At 31.0% G+C, this 23,425-nt stretch overlaps 2 protein-coding genes across 2 annotated transcripts in view; one reads left to right on the top strand and one right to left on the bottom strand.

Moving 5' to 3' along the window:
* Positions 1-23,425, top strand: part of LOC134830823 (titin homolog) — a 43,399-nt gene that overhangs the window by 190 nt on the left and 19,784 nt on the right. The window contains exon 2 of the mRNA XM_063844407.1: positions 29-1,489. Coding sequence (XP_063700477.1) covers positions 29-1,489 — 1,461 coding nt within the window. The remainder of the gene's footprint in view (positions 1-28; positions 1,490-23,425) is intronic.
* Positions 2,942-23,425, bottom strand: part of LOC134832435 (FAD-dependent oxidoreductase domain-containing protein 1-like) — a 21,975-nt gene continuing 1,491 nt past the window's right edge. Inside the window, exon 3 of the mRNA XM_063846451.1 lies at positions 2,942-2,949. Within this exon, the coding sequence (XP_063702521.1) occupies positions 2,942-2,949 (8 nt within the window). The remainder of the gene's footprint in view (positions 2,950-23,425) is intronic.

Here is a 23,425-nt window from a genome sequence, read left to right as displayed (position 1 = left end):
TATTTTTTTCTCAATTGACTATCAACAGGTATCCCATCAGCGCCAAGTAAACCCGAATTAGTTACCAATCATGTAATAGCTTCCGATGCTGTCACTATTCGATGGTATTACCCAAATGATGAAAATGTGTTGCTTCAAGGCTATATCGTAGAACATCGAAGAATCGGATCACAACAATGGATGCGCGCAGTGAACATTTTAATACCAAATAATGAACTTACCATTAACGGACTCGATCCTGGTTGGAAATACCAATTCCGAGTAATTGCTGTAACATCTTTGGGCAACTCGTATCCTTCAGAGTATTCAGAGCCCTTGTCTGTCATGCTTCAACGAAAGACTACAAGTACTGCTCCTTACTTTGTTACAGAGTTGGAGAATAAAGAAGTGCTTTTACACAGTCCAGTTGAGTTCAAAGTTGATTTTAATGGAAATCCATCACCTGAAATTGTTTGGTTTAAAGATGGCTTTGAATTACTCGATGATGAGCACAATAAAATTTTCGTTGATTACGAAGCGGGTTGCTCAATGTTGCAAATTGACAATGTTGTTTCGTCAGACGAAGGTGAATTCAAGTGTTTGGCAACGAATTCAATGGGCCAAGCAGAAACTAATGCAAAACTAATTATTGATGATCCACCGAAAGTGTTACTTTCCAAAAATTATGACGATGGGCTTTTAGCTGAAGCTGGAGAAGTTTTGCGTTTAAAAGTTGCTATTGAAGGACGTCCTGCTCCAACTGTTATATGGACCCATAATAACAGGATGATCACATCTGTGGATCGCTTTGAAATTATAACGACAAAAACAAGTTCAAACCTACGCATTTCCAATGTTCAAAGAGAAGATCGCGGAGAATATACAGTCAAAGCATTGAACCGCAGCGGAGAAGATTCAAAATCTTTTCTCGTTACTGTCACTTCAAGACCAAGTTCTCCCGGAAAAGCTATTGTTTCTAAATGTATCGGAAATTCTGCTACAGTTCACTTTACAGAGCCCGAAGATGATGGAGGATGTACAGTTTGTAATTACATTATTGAATATAATCGAACTGGATGGGATGTATGGTTGAAAGCTAAGACAACGAAGAATCTCACAGTTACTTTGAATAACTTGATCGAAGGTTCAGAATACAAATTTCGGGTAAAAGCTGAGAACTTGTATGGAATCAGTGAACCTGGAGAAGAATCCTTTTTGGTATTTGTGCCTGATATTAATCGAGGAGTTTTCTCTCCGCCTCGCAGTCATAACACTTCGTCAACAAACCTATTGGGCAGTCCTGTTTTGAGAAGTAGATCTGTTAGTAGAGCTGGAAGTAGATCTGCAAGTGTGACAAGAGAAAAAGTTGACAGTGAAACTTCAACAAGACCTGTTGAAGAAGTTAAAAGTCCTGTGCAAATCAAAATCGAAGAACCTGAGGAAACTGAACCTGTTGAAGTTGAGAAACCAGTTGAAGTTGAAAAATCAGTTGAAATTGAAAAACCAATTGGTAAGTTATTTAATTTTTAAATTTTAATTGAACTTATCTGAAAACTTTCAACTTTTCAATAGAAACCAATTTCGATTTTGAAAATGACAAAACAAGTGAACCTCCTTTCAAGTCCATTTCAGCGCCAAGTATGTTATTTTTATTTCAAATTTTAATCAAAAAAGAATATATTTTTCCTAATTCATAGATATAGGTACCACAGTAGAAAATCCTTCACTAAGACAAACTGTGAGCTCAACCTATTTAATGTATGAAAAAGTGATGCGCGATCTTTATCAAACTTTAGAACAAAGAGACGAAGCTGAAAAAAGTGAAAGTCCATTCAGCAAGAAAAAATTACCTTCAATTGAAACTTATAACTATGAACGTCGACATACTATTGCTAATACAGGAAAAGATCATGACATCGAAATTAATGAAGTTGAAGATACACAAAATGATGATTTTTTGAATTACGAAAAATCAGATGAAAATTTAAGATCTTCGAGCTTTAGTAATGAAATTAATAACAATACATGGAGTAACAATCAAAATCTATTTTCTTCAAAAGAAGTTTATGATTTGAAAGATGATGAAAAATCAAATGAAGACTTACGAAACATAGTTTCACCTTATAAGACACCAAATAAAGGCGAAGCTGTTTACGTTTTAAATAAACCGCAACAATCTGATCCACAGTTTGTACTAAAACCCATCTTAAAAGGTTCAGGAATGAATAGCAAACTATCTTCTGCCAAAACTTCAAAGGAAACTTTACCAACAGAAGAACCAAATTTCATCAATAAGATCAACAGTTCTCCAATGTATTCAAATCAAAACATGGATCGTTCAGATCGGATTCAAGATTTCATCAACACTCGTAAAACTTCTGACTCTTCAATTAAGGACCAACGTCAAATGGAAACCACAGAAGAGAATAGAACTGTAATTGATCATTATACATCAATTTTGAGTGATAAGAAAATCTATAGAAGAACTTCAGCTGATAAAGTTCCGTTATATTTAAGACCTTCAATTGACGACACAGAATCTGAACCAGAAAAAGAAAAACACGAAGATAAACCAAAAGAACAAAGCTTATCTCCTGTTAATTGGGACTACAAACCAAAAACAGTTTTTGAAAGAGATTCATCCCGAAAACCTGTTAGAGATAAATTTTCTGCTAAAATTGTTCTAAAATCAACATCTAAAAGCCCGATTCGTCGGCCAATTACGTCAGATTTAAACACAAATGAAATTATCCAAAGAAAAAATTCTAAGCCAATCAATGAGAATTTCGCACAAAAGTCAGATACGAAAAAAGAAAAATTGAATGGTTCTGTAGAAAGTGCAGTTGTTACTAAAAAGCAAGTTAAGAGTAATTTGTATTACTTGATAGATGTTTGTCTATTTTTCTTTTCAATTTATTTATATTTCTTTAAAAATGAGCTACTTTGCATACCGATTCTATTGCTACTTGTCTATCGACAATTTAAAACAAAGTAAATTTAAAAAAAAAAATAAAATTTTTTCTTATGAATTTGTTAAACTTTTATCTTATAATATTTGTTAAAAAGCATTCGTATACAATAAAATATAATTTAATGTTAAAAAAATAATTTTTTTATTTATGAATTATAGATTCTCTTCATAAATTTTCTTTTTAAATATTAAAAGTAAATTATTTTAAAAATAAATTTATAAAATAATTGTTTGGTTAATTTAAATTTTTTTATTTTTGAATCATTTAAAAAAAAATTATTTTCAATTTTAAAGTTATTTACATTTTTTTCTGAATTTGATTTAAAAAAGTTCATAATTTTAACTTTAAATTATTTAAATATTTTTATTTTTTTTTTTAAATCATTTAGGTACTTAAAAAATTTTTAATTTTTAGAAAAACTTTTGAAGTAAAATTTTTTAATTCTTAGAAAATTTTTTAATTCATAATTTCGCTAAATAAACTGAAAAAAAATTATTAAATTAAAAATTTTAACTTCTTTTCAATTATAAAAGGATTTTGGCTGAAATTTTTTTGCTAACATCTTTAAATGGCTCCTGTACATCGGAAACGCAAAATTTAGAAAAAGTCCAAAACAAAAGTTGTTTCTAATGCCAAAACCTTCAATTTGAGACGGAGAACGGTGATCTAACTCAATTTTCAAAAATGGGTACATGAGCCCTCATAATAAGAGGATTTTGACTTAAATTTTTTTCATCAATTTTTTTTGCTAACATCTTTAAATGGCTCCTGTACATCGAAACGCAAAATTTAGAAAAAGTCCAAAACAAAAGTTGTTTCTAATGCCAAAACCTTCAATTTGAGACGGAGAACGGTGATCTAACTCAATTTTCAAAAATGGGTACATGAGCCCTCATAATAAGAGGATTTTGACTTAATTTTTTTTTCATCAATTTTTTTTGCTAACATCTTTAAATGGCTCCTGTACATCGAATACGCAAAATTTAGAAAAAGTCCAAAACAAAAGTTGTTTCTAATGCCAAAACCTTCAATTTGAGACGGAGAACGGTGATCTAACTCAATTTTCAAAAATGGGTACATGAGCCCTCATAATAAGAGGATTTTGACTTAAATTTTTTTCATCAATTTTTTTTGCTAACATCTTTAAATGGCTCCTGTACATCGGAAACGCAAAATTTAGAAAAAGTCCAAAACAAAAGTTGTTTCTAATGCCAAAACCTTCAATTTGAGACGGAGAACGGTGATCTAACTCAATTTTCAAAAATGGGTACATGAGCCCTCATAATAAGAGGATTTTGACTTAAATTTTTTTCAACAATTTTTTTTGCTAACATCTTTAAATGGCTCCTGTACATCGAAAACGCAAAATTTAGAAAAAGTCCAAAACAAAAGTTGTTTCTAATGCCAAAACCTTCAATTTGAGACGGAGAACGGTGATCTAACTCAATTTTCAAAAATGGGTACATGAGCCCTCATAATAAGAGGATTTTGACTTCAATTTTTTTCAACAATTTTTTTTGCTAACATCTTTAAATGGCTCCTGTACATCGAAAACGCAAAATTTAGAAAAAGTCCAAAACAAAAGTTGTTTCTAATGCCAAAACCTTCAATTTGAGACGGAGAACGGTGATCTAACTCAATTTTCAAAAATGGGTACATGAGCCCTCATAATAAGAGGATTTTGACTTAAATTTTTTTTGCTAACATCTTTAAATGGCTCCTGTACATCGAAAACGCAAAATTTAGAAAAAGTCCAAAACAAAAGTTGTTTCTAATGCCAAAACCTTCAATTTGAGACGGAGAACGGTGATCTAACTCAATTTTCAAAAATGGGTACATGAGCCCTCATAATAAGAGGATTTTGACTTAATTTTTTTTTGCTAACATCTTTAAATGGCTCCTGTACATCGAAAACGCAAAATTTAGAAAAAGTCCAAAACAAAAGTTGTTTCTAATGCCAAAACCTTCAATTTGAGACGGAGAACGGTGATCTAACTCAATTTTCAAAAATGGGTACATGAGCCCTCATAATAAGAGGATTTTGACTTAAATTTTTTTCATCAATTTTTTTTGCTAACATCTTTAAATGGCTCCTGTACATCGAAAACGCAAAATTTAGAAAAAGTCCAAAACAAAAGTTGTTTCTAATGCCAAAACCTTCAATTTGAGACGGAGAACGGTGATCTAACTCAATTTTCAAAAATGGGTACATGAGCCCTCATAATAAGAGGATTTTGACTTAAATTTTTTTCATCAATTTTTTTTGCTAACATCTTTAAATGGCTCCTGTACATCGGAAACGCAAAATTTAGAAAAAGTCCAAAACAAAAGTTGTTTCTAATGCCAAAACCTTCAATTTGAGACGGAGAACGGTGATCTAACTCAATTTTCAAAAATGGGTACATGAGCCCTCATAATAAGAGGATTTTGACTTAAATTTTTTTCATCAATTTTTTTTGCTAACATCTTTAAATGGCTCCTGTACATCGAAAACGCAAAATTTAGAAAAAGTCCAAAACAAAAGTTGTTTCTAATGCCAAAACCTTCAATTTGAGACGGAGAACGGTGATCTAACTCAATTTTCAAAAATGGGTACATGAGCCCTCATAATAAGAGGATTTTGACTTAAATTTTTTTCATCAATTTTTTTTGCTAACATCTTTAAATGGCTCCTGTACATCGGAAACGCAAAATTTAGAAAAAGTCCAAAACAAAAGTTGTTTCTAATGCCAAAACCTTCAATTTGAGACGGAGAACGGTGATCTAACTCAATTTTCAAAAATGGGTACATGAGCCCTCATAATAAGAGGATTTTGACTTAAATTTTTTTTAATCAATTTTTTTTGCTAACATCTTTAAATGGCTCCTGTACATCGAAAACGCAAAATTTAGAAAAAGTCCAAAACAAAAGTTGTTTCTAATGCCAAAACCTTCAATTTGAGCTGGAGAACCGTGATCTACAAAAGTTGAAAAAAAATTTGAAAAATCGGTATGTGAGCCCTCATAATAAGAGGATTTTGACTTAAATTTTTTTTCATCAATTTTTTTTGCTAACATCTTTAAATGGCTCCTGTACATCGGAAACGCAAAATTTAGAAAAAGTCCAAAACAAAAGTTGTTTCTAATGCCAAAACCTTCAATTTGAGACGGAGAACGGTGATCTAACTCAATTTTCAAAAATGGGTACATGAGCCCTCATAATAAGAGGATTTTGACTTAAATTTTTTTCATCAATTTTTTTTGCTAACATCTTTAAATGGCTCCTGTACATCGAAAACGCAAAATTTAGAAAAAGTCCAAAACAAAAGTTGTTTCTAATGCCAAAACCTTCAATTTGAGACGGAGAACGGTGATCTAACTCAATTTTCAAAAATGGGTACATGAGCCCTCATAATAAGAGGATTTTGACTTAAATTTTTTTTGCTAACATCTTTAAATGGCTCCTGTACATCGAAAACGCAAAATTTAGAAAAAGTCCAAAACAAAAGTTGTTTCTAATGCCAAAACCTTCAATTTGAGACGGAGAACGGTGATCTAACTCAATTTTCAAAAATGGGTACATGAGCCCTCATAATAAGAGGATTTTGACTTAAATTTTTTTTCATCAATTTTTTTTGCTAACATCTTTAAATGGCTCCTGTACATCGAAAACGCAAAATTTAGAAAAAGTCCAAAACAAAAGTTGTTTCTAATGCCAAAACCTTCAATTTGAGCTGGAGAACCGTGATCTACAAAAGTTGAAAAAAATTTGAAAAATCGGTATGTGAGCCCTCATAATAAGAGGATTTTGACTTAAATTTTTTTCATCAATTTTTTTTGCTAACATCTTTAAATGGCTCCTGTACATCGGAAACGCAAAATTTAGAAAAAGTCCAAAACAAAAGTTGTTTCTAATGCCAAAACCTTCAATTTGAGACGGAGAACGGTGATCTAACTCAATTTTCAAAAATGGGTACATGAGCCCTCATAATAAGAGGATTTTGACTTAAATTTTTTTCATCAATTTTTTTTGCTAACATCTTTAAATGGCTCCTGTACATCGAAAACGCAAAATTTAGAAAAAGTCCAAAACAAAAGTTGTTTCTAATGCCAAAACCTTCAATTTGAGCTGGAGAACCGTGATCTACAAAAGTTGAAAAAAATTTTCAAAAATCGGTATGTGAGCCCTCATAATAAGAGGATTTTGACTTAAATTTTTTTTCATCAATTTTTTTTGCTAACATCTTTAAATGGCTCCTGTACATCGGAAACGCAAAATTTAGAAAAAGTCCAAAACAAAAGTTGTTTCTAATGCCAAAACCTTCAATTTGAGACGGAGAACGGTGATCTAACTCAATTTTCAAAAATGGGTACATGAGCCCTCATAATAAGAGGATTTTGACTTAAATTTTTTTCATCAATTTTTTTTGCTAACATCTTTAAATGGCTCCTGTACATCGAAAACGCAAAATTTAGAAAAAGTCCAAAACAAAAGATGTTTCTAATGCCAAAACCTTCAATTTGAGCTGGAGAACCGTGATCTACAAAAGTTGAAAAAATTTTCAAAATTCGGTATGTGAGCCCTCATAATAAGAGGATTTTGACTTAAATTTTTTTCATCAATTTTTTTTGCTAACATCTTTAAATGGCTCCTGTACATCGGAAACGCAAAATTTAGAAAAAGTCCAAAACAAAAGTTGTTTCTAATGCCAAAACCTTCAATTTGAGCTGGAGAACGGTGATCTACAAAAGTTGAAAAAAATTTGAAAAATCGGTATGTGAGCCCTCATAATAAGAGGATTTTGACTTAAATTTTTTTTCATCAATTTTTTTTGCTAACATCTTTAAATGGCTCCTGTACATCGAAAACGCAAAATTTAGAAAAAGTCCAAAACAAAAGTTGTTTCTAATGCCAAAACCTTCAATTTGAGCGGAGAACGGTGATCTACAAAATTTTCAAAAATGGGTACATGAGCCCTCATAATAAGAGGATTTTGACTTAAATTTTTTTCATCAATTTTTTTTGCTAACATCTTTAAATGGCTCCTGTACATCGAAAACGCAAAATTTAGAAAAAGTCCAAAACAAAAGTTGTTTCTAATGCCAAAACCTTCAATTTGAGCTGGAGAACCGTGATCTACAAAAGTTGAAAAAATTTTGAAAAATCGGTATGTGAGCCCTCATAATAAGAGGATTTTGACTTAAATTTTTTTTCATCAATTTTTTTTGCTAACATCTTTAAATGGCTCCTGTACATCGGAAACGCAAAATTTAGAAAAAGTCCAAAACAAAAGTTGTTTCTAATGCCAAAACCTTCAATTTGAGCTGGAGAACCGTGATCTACAAAAGTTGAAAAAATTTTCAAAAATCGGTATGTGAGCCCTCATAATAAGAGGATTTTGACTTAATTTTTTTTTCATCAATTTTTTTTTGCTAACATCTTTAAATGGCTCCTGTACATCGAAAACGCAAAATTTAGAAAAAGTCCAAAACAAAAGTTGTTTCTAATGCCAAAACCTTCAATTTGAGCTGGAGAACCGTGATCTACAAAAGTTGAAAAAATTTTGAAAAATCGGTATGTGAGCCCTCATAATAAGAGGATTTTGACTTAAATTTTTTTTCATCAATTTTTTTTGCTAACATCTTTAAATGGCTCCTGTACATCGAAAACGCAAAATTTAGAAAAAGTCCAAAACAAAAGTTGTTTCTAATGCCAAAACCTTCAATTTGAGCTGGAGAACGGTGATCTAACTCAATTTTCAAAAATGGGTACATGAGCCCTCATAATAAGAGGATTTTGACTTAAATTTTTTTCATCAATTTTTTTTGCTAACATCTTTAAATGGCTCCTGTACATCGAAAACGCAAAATTTAGAAAAAGTCCAAAACAAAAGTTGTTTCTAATGCCAAAACCTTCAATTTGAGCTGGAGAACCGTGATCTACAAAAGTTGAAAAAATTTTGAAAAATCGGTATGTGAGCCCTCATAATAAGAGGATTTTGACTTAAATTTTTTTCATCAATTTTTTTTGCTAACATCTTTAAATGGCTCCTGTACATCGAAAACGCAAAATTTAGAAAAAGTCCAAAACAAAAGTTGTTTCTAATGCCAAAACCTTCAATTTGAGCTGGAGAACCGTGATCTACAAAAGTTGAAAAAATTTTGAAAAATCGGTATGTGAGCCCTCATAATAAGAGGATTTTGACTTAAATTTTTTTTCATCAATTTTTTTTGCTAACATCTTTAAATGGCTCCTGTACATCGGAAACGCAAAATTTAGAAAAAGTCCAAAACAAAAGTTGTTTCTAATGCCAAAACCTTCAATTTGAGCTGGAGAACCGTGATCTACAAAAGTTGAAAAAATTTTGAAAAAGTGGTATGTGAGCCCTCATAATAAGAGGATTTTGACTTAAATTTTTTTTCATAAATTTTTTTTTGCTAACATCTTTATATGGCTCCTGTACATCGAAAACGCAAAATTTAGAAAAAGTCCAAAACAAAAGTTGTTTCTAATGCCAAAACCTTCAATTTGAGGGAGAACCGTGATCTACAAAAGTTGAAAAAATTTTGAAAAATTGATATGTGAGCCCTCATAATAAGAGGATTTTGACTTAAATTTTTTTCATCAATTTTTTTTGCTAACATCTTTAAATGGCTCCTGTACATCGAAAACGCAAAATTTAGAAAAAGTCCAAAACAAAAGTTGTTTCTAATGCCAAAACCTTCAATTTGAGCTGGAGAACCGTGATCTACAAAAGTTGAAAAAATTTTGAAAAATCGGTATGTGAGCCCTCATAATAAGAGGATTTTGACTTAAATTTTTTTTCATCAATTTTTTTTGCTAACATCTTTAAATGGCTCCTGTACATCGGAAACGCAAAATTTAGAAAAAGTCCAAAACAAAAGTTGTTTCTAATGCCAAAACCTTCAATTTGAGCTGGAGAACCGTGATCTACAAAAGTTGAAAAAATTTTGAAAAATCGGTATGTGAGCCCTCATAATAAGAGGATTTTGACTTAAATTTTTTTTCATCAATTTTTTTTGCTAACATCTTTAAATGGCTCCTGTACATCGAAAACGCAAAATTTAGAAAAAGTCCAAAACAAAAGTTGTTTCTAATGCCAAAACCTTCAATTTGAGCTGGAGAACCGTGATCTACAAAAGTTGAAAAAATTTTGAAAAAGTGGTATGTGAGCCCTCATAATAAGAGGATTTTGACTTAAATTTTTTTTCATCAATTTTTTTTGCTAACATCTTTAAATGGCTCCTGTACATCGAAAACGCAAAATTTAGAAAAAGTCCAAAACAAAAGTTGTTTCTAATGCCAAAACCTTCAATTTGAGCTGGAGAACCGTGATCTACAAAAGTTGAAAAAATTTTGAAAAATCGGTATGTGAGCCCTCATAATAAGAGGATTTTGACTTAAATTTTTTTTTCATCAATTTTTTTTGCTAACATCTTTAAATGGCTCCTGTACATCGAAAACGCAAAATTTAGATAAAGTCCAAAACAAAAGTTGTTTCTAATGCCAAAACCTTCAATTTGAGCTGGAGAACCGTGATCTACAAAAGTTGAAAAAATTTTGAAAAATCGGTATGTGAGCCCTCATAATAAGAGGATTTTGACTTAAATTTTTTTCATCAATTTTTTTTGCTAACATCTTTAAATGGCTCCTGTACATCGAAAACGCAAAATTTAGAAAAAGTCCAAAACAAAAGTTGTTTCTAATGCCAAAACCTTCAATTTGAGCTGGAGAACCGTGATCTACAAAAGTTGAAAAAATTTTGAAAAATCGGTATGTGAGCCCTCATAATAAGAGGATTTTGACTTAAATTTTTTTTTCATCAATTTTTTTTGCTAACATCTTTAAATGGCTCCTGTACATCGGAAACGCAAAATTTAGAAAAAGTCCAAAACAAAAGTTGTTTCTAATGCCAAAACCTTCAATTTGAGCTGGAGAACCGTGATCTACAAAAGTTGAAAAAATTTTGAAAAATCGGTATGTGAGCCCTCATAATAAGAGGATTTTGACTTAAATTTTTTTTTCATCAATTTTTTTTTTAACATCTTTAAATGGCTCCTGTACATCGAAAACGCAAAATTTAGAAAAAGTCCAAAACAAAAGTTGTTTCTAATGCCAAAACCTTCAATTTGAGCTGGAGAACCGTGATCTACAAAAGTTGAAAAAATTTTGAAAAATCGGTATGTGAGCCCTCATAATAAGAGGATTTTGACTTAAATTTTTTTTTCATCAATTTTTTTTGCTAACATCTTTAAATGGCTCCTGTACATCGAAAACGCAAAATTTAGAAAAAGTCCAAAACAAAAGTTGTTTCTAATGCCAAAACCTTCAATTTGAGCTGGAGAACCGTGATCTACAAAAGTTGAAAAAATTTTGAAAAATCGGTATGTGAGCCCTCATAATAAGAGGATTTTGACTTAAATTTTTTTTTCATCAATTTTTTTTGCTAACATCTTTAAATGGCTCCTGTACATCGGAAACGCAAAATTTAGATAAAGTCCAAAACAAAAGTTGTTTCTAATGCCAAAACCTTCAATTTGAGCTGGAGAACCGTGATCTACAAAAGTTGAAAAAATCGGTATGTGAGCCCTCATAATAAGAGGATTTTGACTTAAATTTTTTTCATCAATTTTTTTTGCTAACATCTTTAAATGGCTCCTGTACATCGAAAACGCAAAATTTAGAAAAAGTCCAAAACAAAAGTTGTTTCTAATGCCAAAACCTTCAATTTGAGCTGGAGAACCGTGATCTACAAAAGTTGAAAAAATTTTGAAAAATCGGTATGTGAGCCCTCATAATAAGAGGATTTTGACTTAAATTTTTTTTTCATCAATTTTTTTTGCTAACATCTTTAAATGGCTCCTGTACATCGAAAACGCAAAATTTAGAAAAAGTCCAAAACAAAAGTTGTTTCTAATGCCAAAACCTTCAATTTGAGCTGGAGAACCGTGATCTACAAAAGTTGAAAAAATTTTGAAAAATCGGTATGTGAGCCCTCATAATAAGAGGATTTTGACTTAAATTTTTTTTTCATCAATTTTTTTTGCTAACATCTTTAAATGGCTCCTGTACATCGAAAACGCAAAATTTAGATAAAGTCCAAAACAAAAGTTGTTTCTAATGCCAAAACCTTCAATTTGAGCTGGAGAACCGTGATCTACAAAAGTTGAAAAAATTTTGAAAAATCGGTATGTGAGCCCTCATAATAAGAGGATTTTGACTTAAATTTTTTTCATCAATTTTTTTTGCTAACATCTTTAAATGGCTCCTGTACATCGAAAACGCAAAATTTAGAAAAAGTCCAAAACAAAAGTTGTTTCTAATGCCAAAACCTTCAATTTGAGCTGGAGAACCGTGATCTACAAAAGTTGAAAAAATTTTGAAAAATGGGTACATGAGCCCTCATAATAAGAGGATTTTGACTTAAATTTTTTTTTCATCAATTTTTTTTTGCTAACATCTTCTAATGGCTCCTGTACATCGTAAACGCAAAATTTAGAAAAAGACCAAAACAAAAGTTCTTTCTAATGCCAAAACCTTCAATTTGAGCTGGAGAACCGTGATCTACAAAAGTTGAAAAAATTTTGAAAAATCGGTATGTGAGCCCTCATAATAAGAGGATTTTGACTTAAATTTTTTTTCATCAATTTTTTTTGCTAACATCTTTAAATGGCTCCTGTACATCGAAAACGCAAAATTTAGAAAAAGTCCAAAACAAAAGTTGTTTCTAATGCCAAAACCTTCAATTTGAGCTGGAGAACCGTGATCTACAAAAGTTGAAAAAATTTTGAAAAATCGGTATGTGAGCCCTCATAATAAGAGGATTTTGACTTAAATTTTTTTTCATCAATTTTTTTTGCTAACATCTTTAAATGGCTCCTGTACATCGAAAACGCAAAATTTAGAAAAAGTCCAAAACAAAAGTTGTTTCTAATGCCAAAACCTTCAATTTGAGCTGGAGAACCGTGATCTACAAAAGTTGAAAAAATTTTGAAAAATCGGTATGTGAGCCCTCATAATAAGAGGATTTTGACTTAAATTTTTTTTCATCAATTTTTTTTGCTAACATCTTTAAATGGCTCCTGTACATCGAAAACGCAAAATTTAGAAAAAGTCCAAAACAAAAGTTGTTTCTAATGCCAAAACCTTCAATTTGAGCTGGAGAACCGTGATCTACAAAAGTTGAAAAAATTTTGAAAAATCGGTATGTGAGCCCTCATAATAAGAGGATTTTGACTTAAATTTTTTTTCATCAATTTTTTTTTGCTAACATCTTTAAATGGCTCCTGTACATCGAAAACGCAAAATTTAGAAAAAGTCCAAAACAAAAGTTGTTTCTAATGCCAAAACCTTCAATTTGAGCTGGAGAACCGTGATCTACAAAAGTTGAAAAAATTTTGAAAAATCGGTATGTGAGCCCTCATAATAAGAGGATTTTGACTTAAATTTTTTTTTCATCAATTTTTTTTGCTAACATCTTTAAATGGCTCCTGTACATCGAAAACGCAAAATTTAGAAAAAGTCCAAAACAAAAGTTGTTTCTAATGCCAAAACCTTCAATTTGAGCTGGAGAACCGTGATCTACAAAAGTTGAAAAAATTTTGAAAAATCGGTATGTGAGCCCTCATAATAAGAGGATTTTGACTTAAATTTTTTTTTCATCAATTTTTTTTTGCTAACATCTTTAAATGGCTCCTGTACATCGAAAACGCAAAATTTAGAAAAAGTCCAAAACAAAAGTTGTTTCTAATGCCAAAACCTTCAATTTGAGCTGGAGAACCGTGATCTACAAAAGTTGAAAAAATTTTGAAAAATCGGTATGTGAGCCCTCATAATAAGAGGATTTTGACTTAAATTTTTTTTTCATCAATTTTTTTTGCTAACATCTTTAAATGGCTCCTGTACATCGGAAACGCAAAATTTAGAAAAAGTCCAAAACAAAAGTTGTTTCTAATGCCAAAACCTTCAATTTGAGCTGGAGAACCGTGATCTACAAAAGTTGAAAAAATTTTGAAAAATCGGTATGTGAGCCCTCATAATAAGAGGATTTTGACTTAAATTTTTTTTTCATCAATTTTTTTTGCTAACATCTTTAAATGGCTCCTGTACATCGAAAACGCAAAATTTAGATAAAGTCCAAAACAAAAGTTGTTTCTAATGCCAAAACCTTCAATTTGAGCTGGAGAACCGTGATCTACAAAAGTTGAAAAAATCGGTATGTGAGCCCTCATAATAAGAGGATTTTGACTTAAATTTTTTTTTCATCAATTTTTTTTGCTAACATCTTTAAATGGCTCCTGTACATCGAAAACGCAAAATTTAGATAAAGTCCAAAACAAAAGTTGTTTCTAATGCCAAAACCTTCAATTTGAGCTGGAGAACCGTGATCTACAAAAGTTGAAAAAATCGGTATGTGAGCCCTCATAATAAGAGGATTTTGACTTAAATTTTTTTTTCATCAATTTTTTTTGCTAACATCTTTAAATGGCTCCTGTACATCGAAAACGCAAAATTTAGATAAAGTCCAAAACAAAAGTTGTTTCTAATGCCAAAACCTTCAATTTGAGCTGGAGAACCGTGATCTACAAAAGTTGAAAAAATCGGTATGTGAGCCCTCATAATAAGAGGATTTTGACTTAAATTTTTTTCATCAATTTTTTTTGCTAACATCTTTAAATGGCTCCTGTACATCGAAAACGCAAAATTTAGATAAAGTCCAAAACAAAAGTTGTTTCTAATGCCAAAACCTTCAATTTGAGCTGGAGAACCGTGATCTACAAAAGTTGAAAAAATCGGTATGTGAGCCCTCATAATAAGAGGATTTTGACTTAAATTTTTTTTTCATCAATTTTTTTTGCTAACATCTTTAAATGGCTCCTGTACATCGAAAACGCAAAATTTAGATAAAGTCCAAAACAAAAGTTGTTTCTAATGCCAAAACCTTCAATTTGAGCTGGAGAACCGTGATCTACAAAAGTTGAAAAAATCGGTATGTGAGCCCTCATAATAAGAGGATTTTGACTTAAATTTTTTTCATCAATTTTTTTTGCTAACATCTTTAAATGGCTCCTGTACATCGAAAACGCAAAATTTAGAAAAAGTCCAAAACAAAAGTTGTTTCTAATGCCAAAACCTTCAATTTGAGCTGGAGAACCGTGATCTACAAAAGTTGAAAAAATCGGTATGTGAGCCCTCATAATAAGAGGATTTTGACTTAAATTTTTTTTTCATCAATTTTTTTTGCTAACATCTTTAAATGGCTCCTGTACATCGAAAACGCAAAATTTAGATAAAGTCCAAAACAAAAGTTGTTTCTAATGCCAAAACCTTCAATTTGAGCTGGAGAACCGTGATCTACAAAAGTTGAAAAAATCGGTATGTGAGCCCTCATAATAAGAGGATTTTGACTTAAATTTTTTTCATCAATTTTTTTTGCTAACATCTTTAAATGGCTCCTGTACATCGAAAACGCAAAATTTAGATAAAGTCCAAAACAAAAGTTGTTTCTAATGCCAAAACCTTCAATTTGAGCTGGAGAACCGTGATCTACAAAAGTTGAAAAAATCGGTATGTGAGCCCTCATAATAAGAGGATTTTGACTTAAATTTTTTTTTCATCAATTTTTTTTGCTAACATCTTTAAATGGCTCCTGTACATCGAAAACGCAAAATTTAGATAAAGTCCAAAACAAAAGTTGTTTCTAATGCCAAAACCTTCAATTTGAGCTGGAGAACCGTGATCTACAAAAGTTGAAAAAATCGGTATGTGAGCCCTCATAATAAGAGGATTTTGACTTAAATTTTTTTCATCAATTTTTTTTGCTAACATCTTTAAATGGCTCCTGTACATCGAAAACGCAAAATTTAGATAAAGTCCAAAACAAAAGTTGTTTCTAATGCCAAAACCTTCAATTTGAGCTGGAGAACCGTGATCTACAAAAGTTGAAAAAATCGGTATGTGAGCCCTCATAATAAGAGGATTTTGACTTAAATTTTTTTTTCATCAATTTTTTTTGCTAACATCTTTAAATGGCTCCTGTACATCGAAAACGCAAAATTTAGATAAAGTCCAAAACAAAAGTTGTTTCTAATGCCAAAACCTTCAATTTGAGCTGGAGAACCGTGATCTACAAAAGTTGAAAAAATCGGTATGTGAGCCCTCATAATAAGAGGATTTTGACTTAAATTTTTTTTTCATCAATTTTTTTTGCTAACATCTTTAAATGGCTCCTGTACATCGAAAACGCAAAATTTAGATAAAGTCCAAAACAAAAGTTGTTTCTAATGCCAAAACCTTCAATTTGAGCTGGAGAACCGTGATCTACAAAAGTTGAAAAAATCGGTATGTGAGCCCTCATAATAAGAGGATTTTGACTTAAATTTTTTTTTCATCAATTTTTTTTGCTAACATCTTTAAATGGCTCCTGTACATCGAAAACGCAAAATTTAGATAAAGTCCAAAACAAAAGTTGTTTCTAATGCCAAAACCTTCAATTTGAGCTGGAGAACCGTGATCTACAAAAGTTGAAAAAATCGGTATGTGAGCCCTCATAATAAGAGGATTTTGACTTAAATTTTTTTCATCAATTTTTTTTGCTAACATCTTTAAATGGCTCCTGTACAACGAAAACGCAAAACTTAGAAAAAGTCCAAAACAAAAGTTGTTTCTAATGCCAAAACCTTCAATTTGAGCTGGAGAACCGTGATCTACAAAAGTTGAAAAAATTTTGAAAAATCGGTATGTGAGCCCTCATAATAAGAGGATTTTGACTTAAATTTTTTTTTCATCAATTTTTTTTGCTAACATCTTTAAATGGCTCCTGTACATCGGAAACGCAAAATTTAGAAAAAGTCCAAAACAAAAGTTGTTTCTAATGCCAAAACCTTCAATTTGAGCTGGAGAACCGTGATCTACAAAAGTTGAAAAAATTTTGAAAAATCGGTATGTGAGCCCTCATAATAAGAGGATTTTGACTTAAATTTTTTTTTTCATCAATTTTTTTTGCTAACATCTTTAAATGGCTCCTGTACATCGAAAACGCAAAATTTAGATAAAGTCCAAAACAAAAGTTGTTTCTAATGCCAAAACCTTCAATTTGAGCTGGAGAACCGTGATCTACAAAAGTTGAAAAAATTTTGAAAAAGTGGTATGTGAGCCCTCATAATAAGAGGATTTTGACTTAAATTTTTTTTTCATCAATTTTTTTTACTAACATCTTTAAATGGCTCCTGTACATCGAAAACGCAAAATTTAGAAAAAGTCCAAAACAAAAGTTGTTTCTAATGCCAAAACCTTCAATTTGAGCTGGAGAACCGTGATCTACAAAAGTTGAAAAAATTTTGAAAAATCGGTATGTGAGCCCTCATAATAAGAGGATTTTGACTTAAATTTTTTTTTCATCAATTTTTTTTGCTAACATCTTTAAATGGCTCCTGTACATCGAAAACGCAAAATTTAGAAAAAGTCCAAAACAAAAGTTGTTTCTGATGCCAAAACCTTCAATTTGAGCTGGAGAACCGTGATCTACAAAAGTTGAAAAATCGGTATGTGAGCCCTCATAATAAGAGGATTTTGACTTAAATTTTTTTTCATCAATTTTTTTTGCTAACATCTTTAAATGGCTCCTGTACATCGAAAACGCAAAATTTAGATAAAGTCCAAAACAAAAGTTGTTTCTAATGCCAAAACCTTCAATTTGAGCTGGAGAACCGTGATCTACAAAAGTTGAAAAAATTTTGAAAAATCGGTATGTGAGCCCTCATAATAAGAGGATTTTGACTTAAATTTTTTTTTCATCAATTTTTTTTGCTAACATCTTTAAATGGCTCCTGTACATCGAAAACGCAAAATTTAGATAAAGTCCAAAACAAAAGTTGTTTCTAATGCCAAAACCTTCAATTTGAGCTGGAGAACCGTGATCTACAAAAGTTGAAAAAATCGGTATGTGAGCCCTCATAATAAGAGGATTTTGACTTAAATTTTTTTTTCATCAATTTTTTTTGCTAACATCTTTAAATGGCTCCTGTACATCGAAAACGCAAAATTTAGATAAAGTCCAAAACAAAAGTTGTTTCTAATGCCAAAACCTTCAATTTGAGCTGGAGAACCGTGATCTACAAAAGTTGAAAAAATCGGTATGTGAGCCCTCATAATAAGAGGATTTTGACTTAAATTTTTTTCATCAATTTTTTTGCTAACATCTTTAAATGGCTCCTGTACATCGAAAACGCAAAATTTAGAAAAAGTTCAAAACAAAAGTTGTTTCTAATGCCAAAACCTTCAATTTGAGCTGGAGAACCGTGATCTACAAAAGTTGAAAAAATCGGTATGTGAGCCCTCATAATAAGAGGATTTTGACTTAAATTTTTTTTTCATCAATTTTTTTTGCTAACATCTTTAAATGGCTCCTGTACATCGAAAACGCAAAATTTAGATAAAGTCCAAAACAAAAGTTGTTTCTAATGCCAAAACCTTCAATTTGAGCTGGAGAACCGTGATCTACAAAAGTTGAAAAAATCGGTATGTGAGCCCTCATAATAAGAGGATTTTGACTTAAATTTTTTTTTCATCAATTTTTTTTGCTAACATCTTTAAATGGCTCCTGTACATCGAAAACGCAAAATTTAGATAAAGTCCAAAACAAAAGTTGTTTCTAATGCCAAAACCTTCAATTTGAGCTGGAGAACCGTGATCTACAAAAGTTGAAAAAATCGGTATGTGAGCCCTCATAATAAGAGGATTTTGACTTAAATTTTTTTCATCAATTTTTTTTGCTAACATCTTTAAATGGCTCCTGTACATCGAAAACGCAAAATTTAGAAAAAGTCCAAAACAAAAGTTGTTTCTAATGCCAAAACCTTCAATTTGAGCTGGAGAACCGTGATCTACAAAAGTTGAAAAAATCGGTATGTGAGCCCTCATAATAAGAGGATTTTGACTTAAATTTTTTTTTCATCAATTTTTTTTGCTAACATCTTTAAATGGCTCCTGTACATCGAAAACGCAAAATTTAGATAAAGTCCAAAACAAAAGTTGTTTCTAATGCCAAAACCTTCAATTTGAGCTGGAGAACCGTGATCTACAAAAGTTGAAAAAATCGGTATGTGAGCCCTCATAATAAGAGGATTTTGACTTAAATTTTTTTTTCATCAATTTTTTTTGCTAACATCTTTAAATGGCTCCTGTACATCGAAAACGCAAAATTTAGATAAAGTCCAAAACAAAAGTTGTTTCTAATGCCAAAACCTTCAATTTGAGCTGGAGAACCGTGATCTACAAAAGTTGAAAAAATCGGTATGTGAGCCCTCATAATAAGAGGATTTTGACTTAAATTTTTTTTTCATCAATTTTTTTTGCTAACATCTTTAAATGGCTCCTGTACATCGAAAACGCAAAATTTAGATAAAGTCCAAAACAAAAGTTGTTTCTAATGCCAAAACCTTCAATTTGAGCTGGAGAACCGTGATCTACAAAAGTTGAAAAAATCGGTATGTGAGCCCTCATAATAAGAGGATTTTGACTTAAATTTTTTTCATCAATTTTTTTTGCTAACATCTTTAAATGGCTCCTGTACATCGAAAACGCAAAATTTAGAAAAAGTCCAAAACAAAAGTTGTTTCTAATGCCAAAACCTTCAATTTGAGCTGGAGAACCGTGATCTACAAAAGTTGAAAAAATTTTGAAAAATCGGTATGTGAGCCCTCATAATAAGAGGATTTTGACTTAAATTTTTTTTTCATCAATTTTTTTTGCTAACATCTTTAAATGGCTCCTGTACATCGGAAACGCAAAATTTAGAAAAAGTCCAAAACAAAAGTTGTTTCTAATGCCAAAACCTTCAATTTGAGCTGGAGAACCGTGATCTACAAAAGTTGAAAAAATTTTGAAAAATCGGTATGTGAGCCCTCATAATAAGAGGATTTTGACTTAAATTTTTTTTTCATCAATTTTTTTTGCTAACATCTTTAAATGGCTCCTGTACATCGGAAACGCAAAATTTAGAAAAAGTCCAAAACAAAAGTTGTTTCTAATGCCAAAACCTTCAATTTGAGCTGGAGAACCGTGATCTACAAAAGTTGAAAAAATTTTGAAAAATCGGTATGTGAGCCCTCATAATAAGAGGATTTTGACTTAAATTTTTTTCATCAATTTTTTTTGCTAACATCTTTAAATGGCTCCTGTACATCGAAAACGCAAAATTTAGAAAAAGTCCAAAACAAAAGTTGTTTCTAATGCCAAAACCTTCAATTTGAGCTGGAGAACCGTGATCTACAAAAGTTGAAAAAATTTTGAAAAATCGGTATGTGAGCCCTCATAATAAGAGGATTTTGACTTAAATTTTTTTTCATCAATTTTTTTTGCTAACATCTTTAAATGGCTCCTGTACATCGAAAACGCAAAATTTAGAAAAAGTCCAAAACAAAAGTTGTTTCTAATGCCAAAACCTTCAATTTGAGCTGGAGAACCGTGATCTACAAAAGTTGAAAAAATTTTGAAAAAGTGGTATGTGAGCCCTCATAATAAGAGGATTTTGACTTAAATTTTTTTCATCAATTTTTTTTTGCTAACATCTTTAAATGGCTCCTGTACATCGAAAACGCAAAATTTAGAAAAAGTCCAAAACAAAAGTTGTTTCTAATGCCAAAACCTTCAATTTGAGCTGGAGAACCGTGATCTACAAAAGTTGAAAAAATTTTGAAAAATCGGTATGTGAGCCCTCATAATAAGAGGATTTTGACTTAAATTTTTTTTCATCAATTTTTTTTTTAACATCTTTAAATGGCTCCTGTACATCGAAAACGCAAAATTTAGAAAAAGTCCAAAACAAAAGTTGTTTCTAATGCCAAAACCTTCAATTTGAGCTGGAGAACCGTGATCTACAAAAGTTGAAAAAATTTTGAAAAATCGGTATGTGAGCCCTCATAATAAGAGGATTTTGACTTAAATTTTTTTTCATCAATTTTTTTTTGCTAACATCTTTAAATGGCTCCTGTACATCGAAAACGCAAAATTTAGAAAAAGTCCAGAACAAAAGTTGTTTCTAATGCCAAAACCTTCAATTTGAGCTGGAGAACCGTGATCTACAAAAGTTGAAAAAATTTTGAAAAATCGGTATGTGAGCCCTCATAATAAGAGGATTTTGACTTAAATTTTTTTTCATCAATTTTTTTTGCTAACATCTTTAAATGGCTCCTGTACATCGAAAACGCAAAATTTAGAAAAAGTCCAAAACAAAGGTTGTTTCTAATGCCAAAACCTTCAATTTGAGCTGGAGAACCGTGATCTACAAAAGTTGAAAAAATTTTGAAAAATCGGTATGTGAGCCCTCATAATAAGAGGATTTTGACTTAAATTTTTTTTTCATCAATTTTTTTTGCTAACATCTTTAAATGGCTCCTGTACATCGAAAACGCAAAATTTAGATAAAGTCCAAAACAAAAGTTGTTTCTAATGCCAAAACCTTCAATTTGAGCTGGAGAACCGTGATCTACAAAAGTTGAAAAAATTTTGAAAAATCGGTATGTGAGCCCTCATAATAAGAGGATTTTGACTTAAATTTTTTTTCATCAATTTTTTTTGCTAACATCTTTAAATGGCTCCTGTACATCGAAAACGCAAAATTTAGAAAAAGTCCAGAACAAAAGTTGTTTCTAATGCCAAAACCTTCAATTTGAGCTGGAGAACCGTGATCTACAAAAGTTGAAAAAATTTTGAAAAATCGGTATGTGAGCCCTCATAATAAGAGGATTTTGACTTAAATTTTTTTTCATCAATTTTTTTTTGCTAACATCTTTAAATGGCTCCTGTACATCGAAAACGCAAAATTTAGAAAAAGTCCAAAACAAAAGTTGTTTCTAATGCCAAAACCTTCAATTTGAGCTGGAGAACCGTGATCTACAAAAGTTGAAAAAATTTTGAAAAAGTGGTATGTGAGCCCTCATAATAAGAGGATTTTGACTTAAATTTTTTTTCATCAATTTTTTTGCTAACATCTTTAAATGGCTCCTGTACATCGAAAACGCATAATTTAAAAAAAGTCCAAAACAAAAGTTGTTTCTAATGCCAAAACCTTCAATTTGAGCTGGAGAACCGTGATCTACAAAAGTTGAAAAAATTTTGAAAAATCGGTATGTGAGCCCTCATAATAAGAGGATTTTGACTTAAATTTTTTTTCATCAATTTTTTTTGCTAACATCTTTAAATGGCTCCTGTACATCGAAAACGCAAAATTTAGAAAAAGTCCAAAACAAAAGTTGTTTCTAATGCCAAAACCTTCAATTTGAGCTGGAGAACCGTGATCTACAAAAGTTGAAAAAATCGGTATGTGAGCCCTCATAATAAGAGGATTTTGACTTAAATTTTTTTTCATCAATTTTTTTTTGCTAACATCTTTAAATGGCTCCTGTACATCGAAAACGCAAAATTTAGAAAAAGTCCAGAACAAAAGTTGTTAAGAGGATTTTGACTTAAATTTTTTTATCAATTTTTTTTGCTAACATCTTTAAATGGCTCCTGTACATCGAAAACGCAAAATTTAGAAAAAGTCCAAAACAAAAGTTGTTTCTAATGCCAAAACCTTCAATTTGAGCTGGAGAACCGTGATCTACAAAAGTTGAAAAAATTTTGAAAAAGTGGTATGTGAGCCCTCATAATAAGAGGATTTTGACTTAAATTTTTTTTCATCAATTTTTTTTGCTAACATCTTTAAATGGCTCCTGTACATCCAAAACGCAAAATTTAGAAAAAGTCCAAAACAAAAGTTGTTTCTAATGCCAAAACCTTCAATTTGAGCTGGAGAACCGTGATCTACAAAAGTTGAAAAAATCGGTATGTGAGCCCTCATAATAAGAGGATTTTGACTTAAATTTTTTTCATCAATTTTTTTTTGCTAACATCTTTAAATGGCTCCTGTACATCGAAAACGCAAAATTTAGAAAAAGTCCAAAACAAAAGTTGTTTCTAATGCCAAAACCTTCAATTTGAGCTGGAGAACCGTGATCTAGCTTAATTTTGAAAAATCGGTATGTGAACCATCATAATAAGAGGATTTTGACTTTTTTTTCATCAATTTTTTTTTCTAACATCTTTAAATGGCTCCTGTACATCGAAAACGCAAAATTTAGAAAAAGTCCAAAACAAAAGTTGTTTCTAATGCCAAAACCTTCAATTTGAGACGGAGAACCGTGATCTACAAAAGTTGAAAAAATTTTGAAAAATCGGTATGTGAGCCCTCATAATAAGAGGATTTTGACTTAAATTTTTTTTGCTAACATCTTTAAATGGCTCCTGTACATCGAAAACGCAAAATTTAGAAAAAGTCCAAAACAAAAGTTGTTTCTAATGCCAAAACCTTCAATTTGAGCTGGAGAACCGTGATCTACAAAAGTTGAAAAAATTTTGAAAAATCGGTATATGAGCCCTCATAATAAGAGGATTTTGACTTAAATTTTTTTCATCAATTTTTTTTGCTAAC

Source organism: Culicoides brevitarsis, chromosome 2, assembly GCF_036172545.1.
Source record: "Culicoides brevitarsis isolate CSIRO-B50_1 chromosome 2, AGI_CSIRO_Cbre_v1, whole genome shotgun sequence".
In the NCBI taxonomy this organism is placed as follows: Eukaryota; Metazoa; Arthropoda; class Insecta; order Diptera; family Ceratopogonidae; genus Culicoides; species Culicoides brevitarsis.
This window is presented reverse-complemented; position numbering and strand designations above follow the sequence as displayed.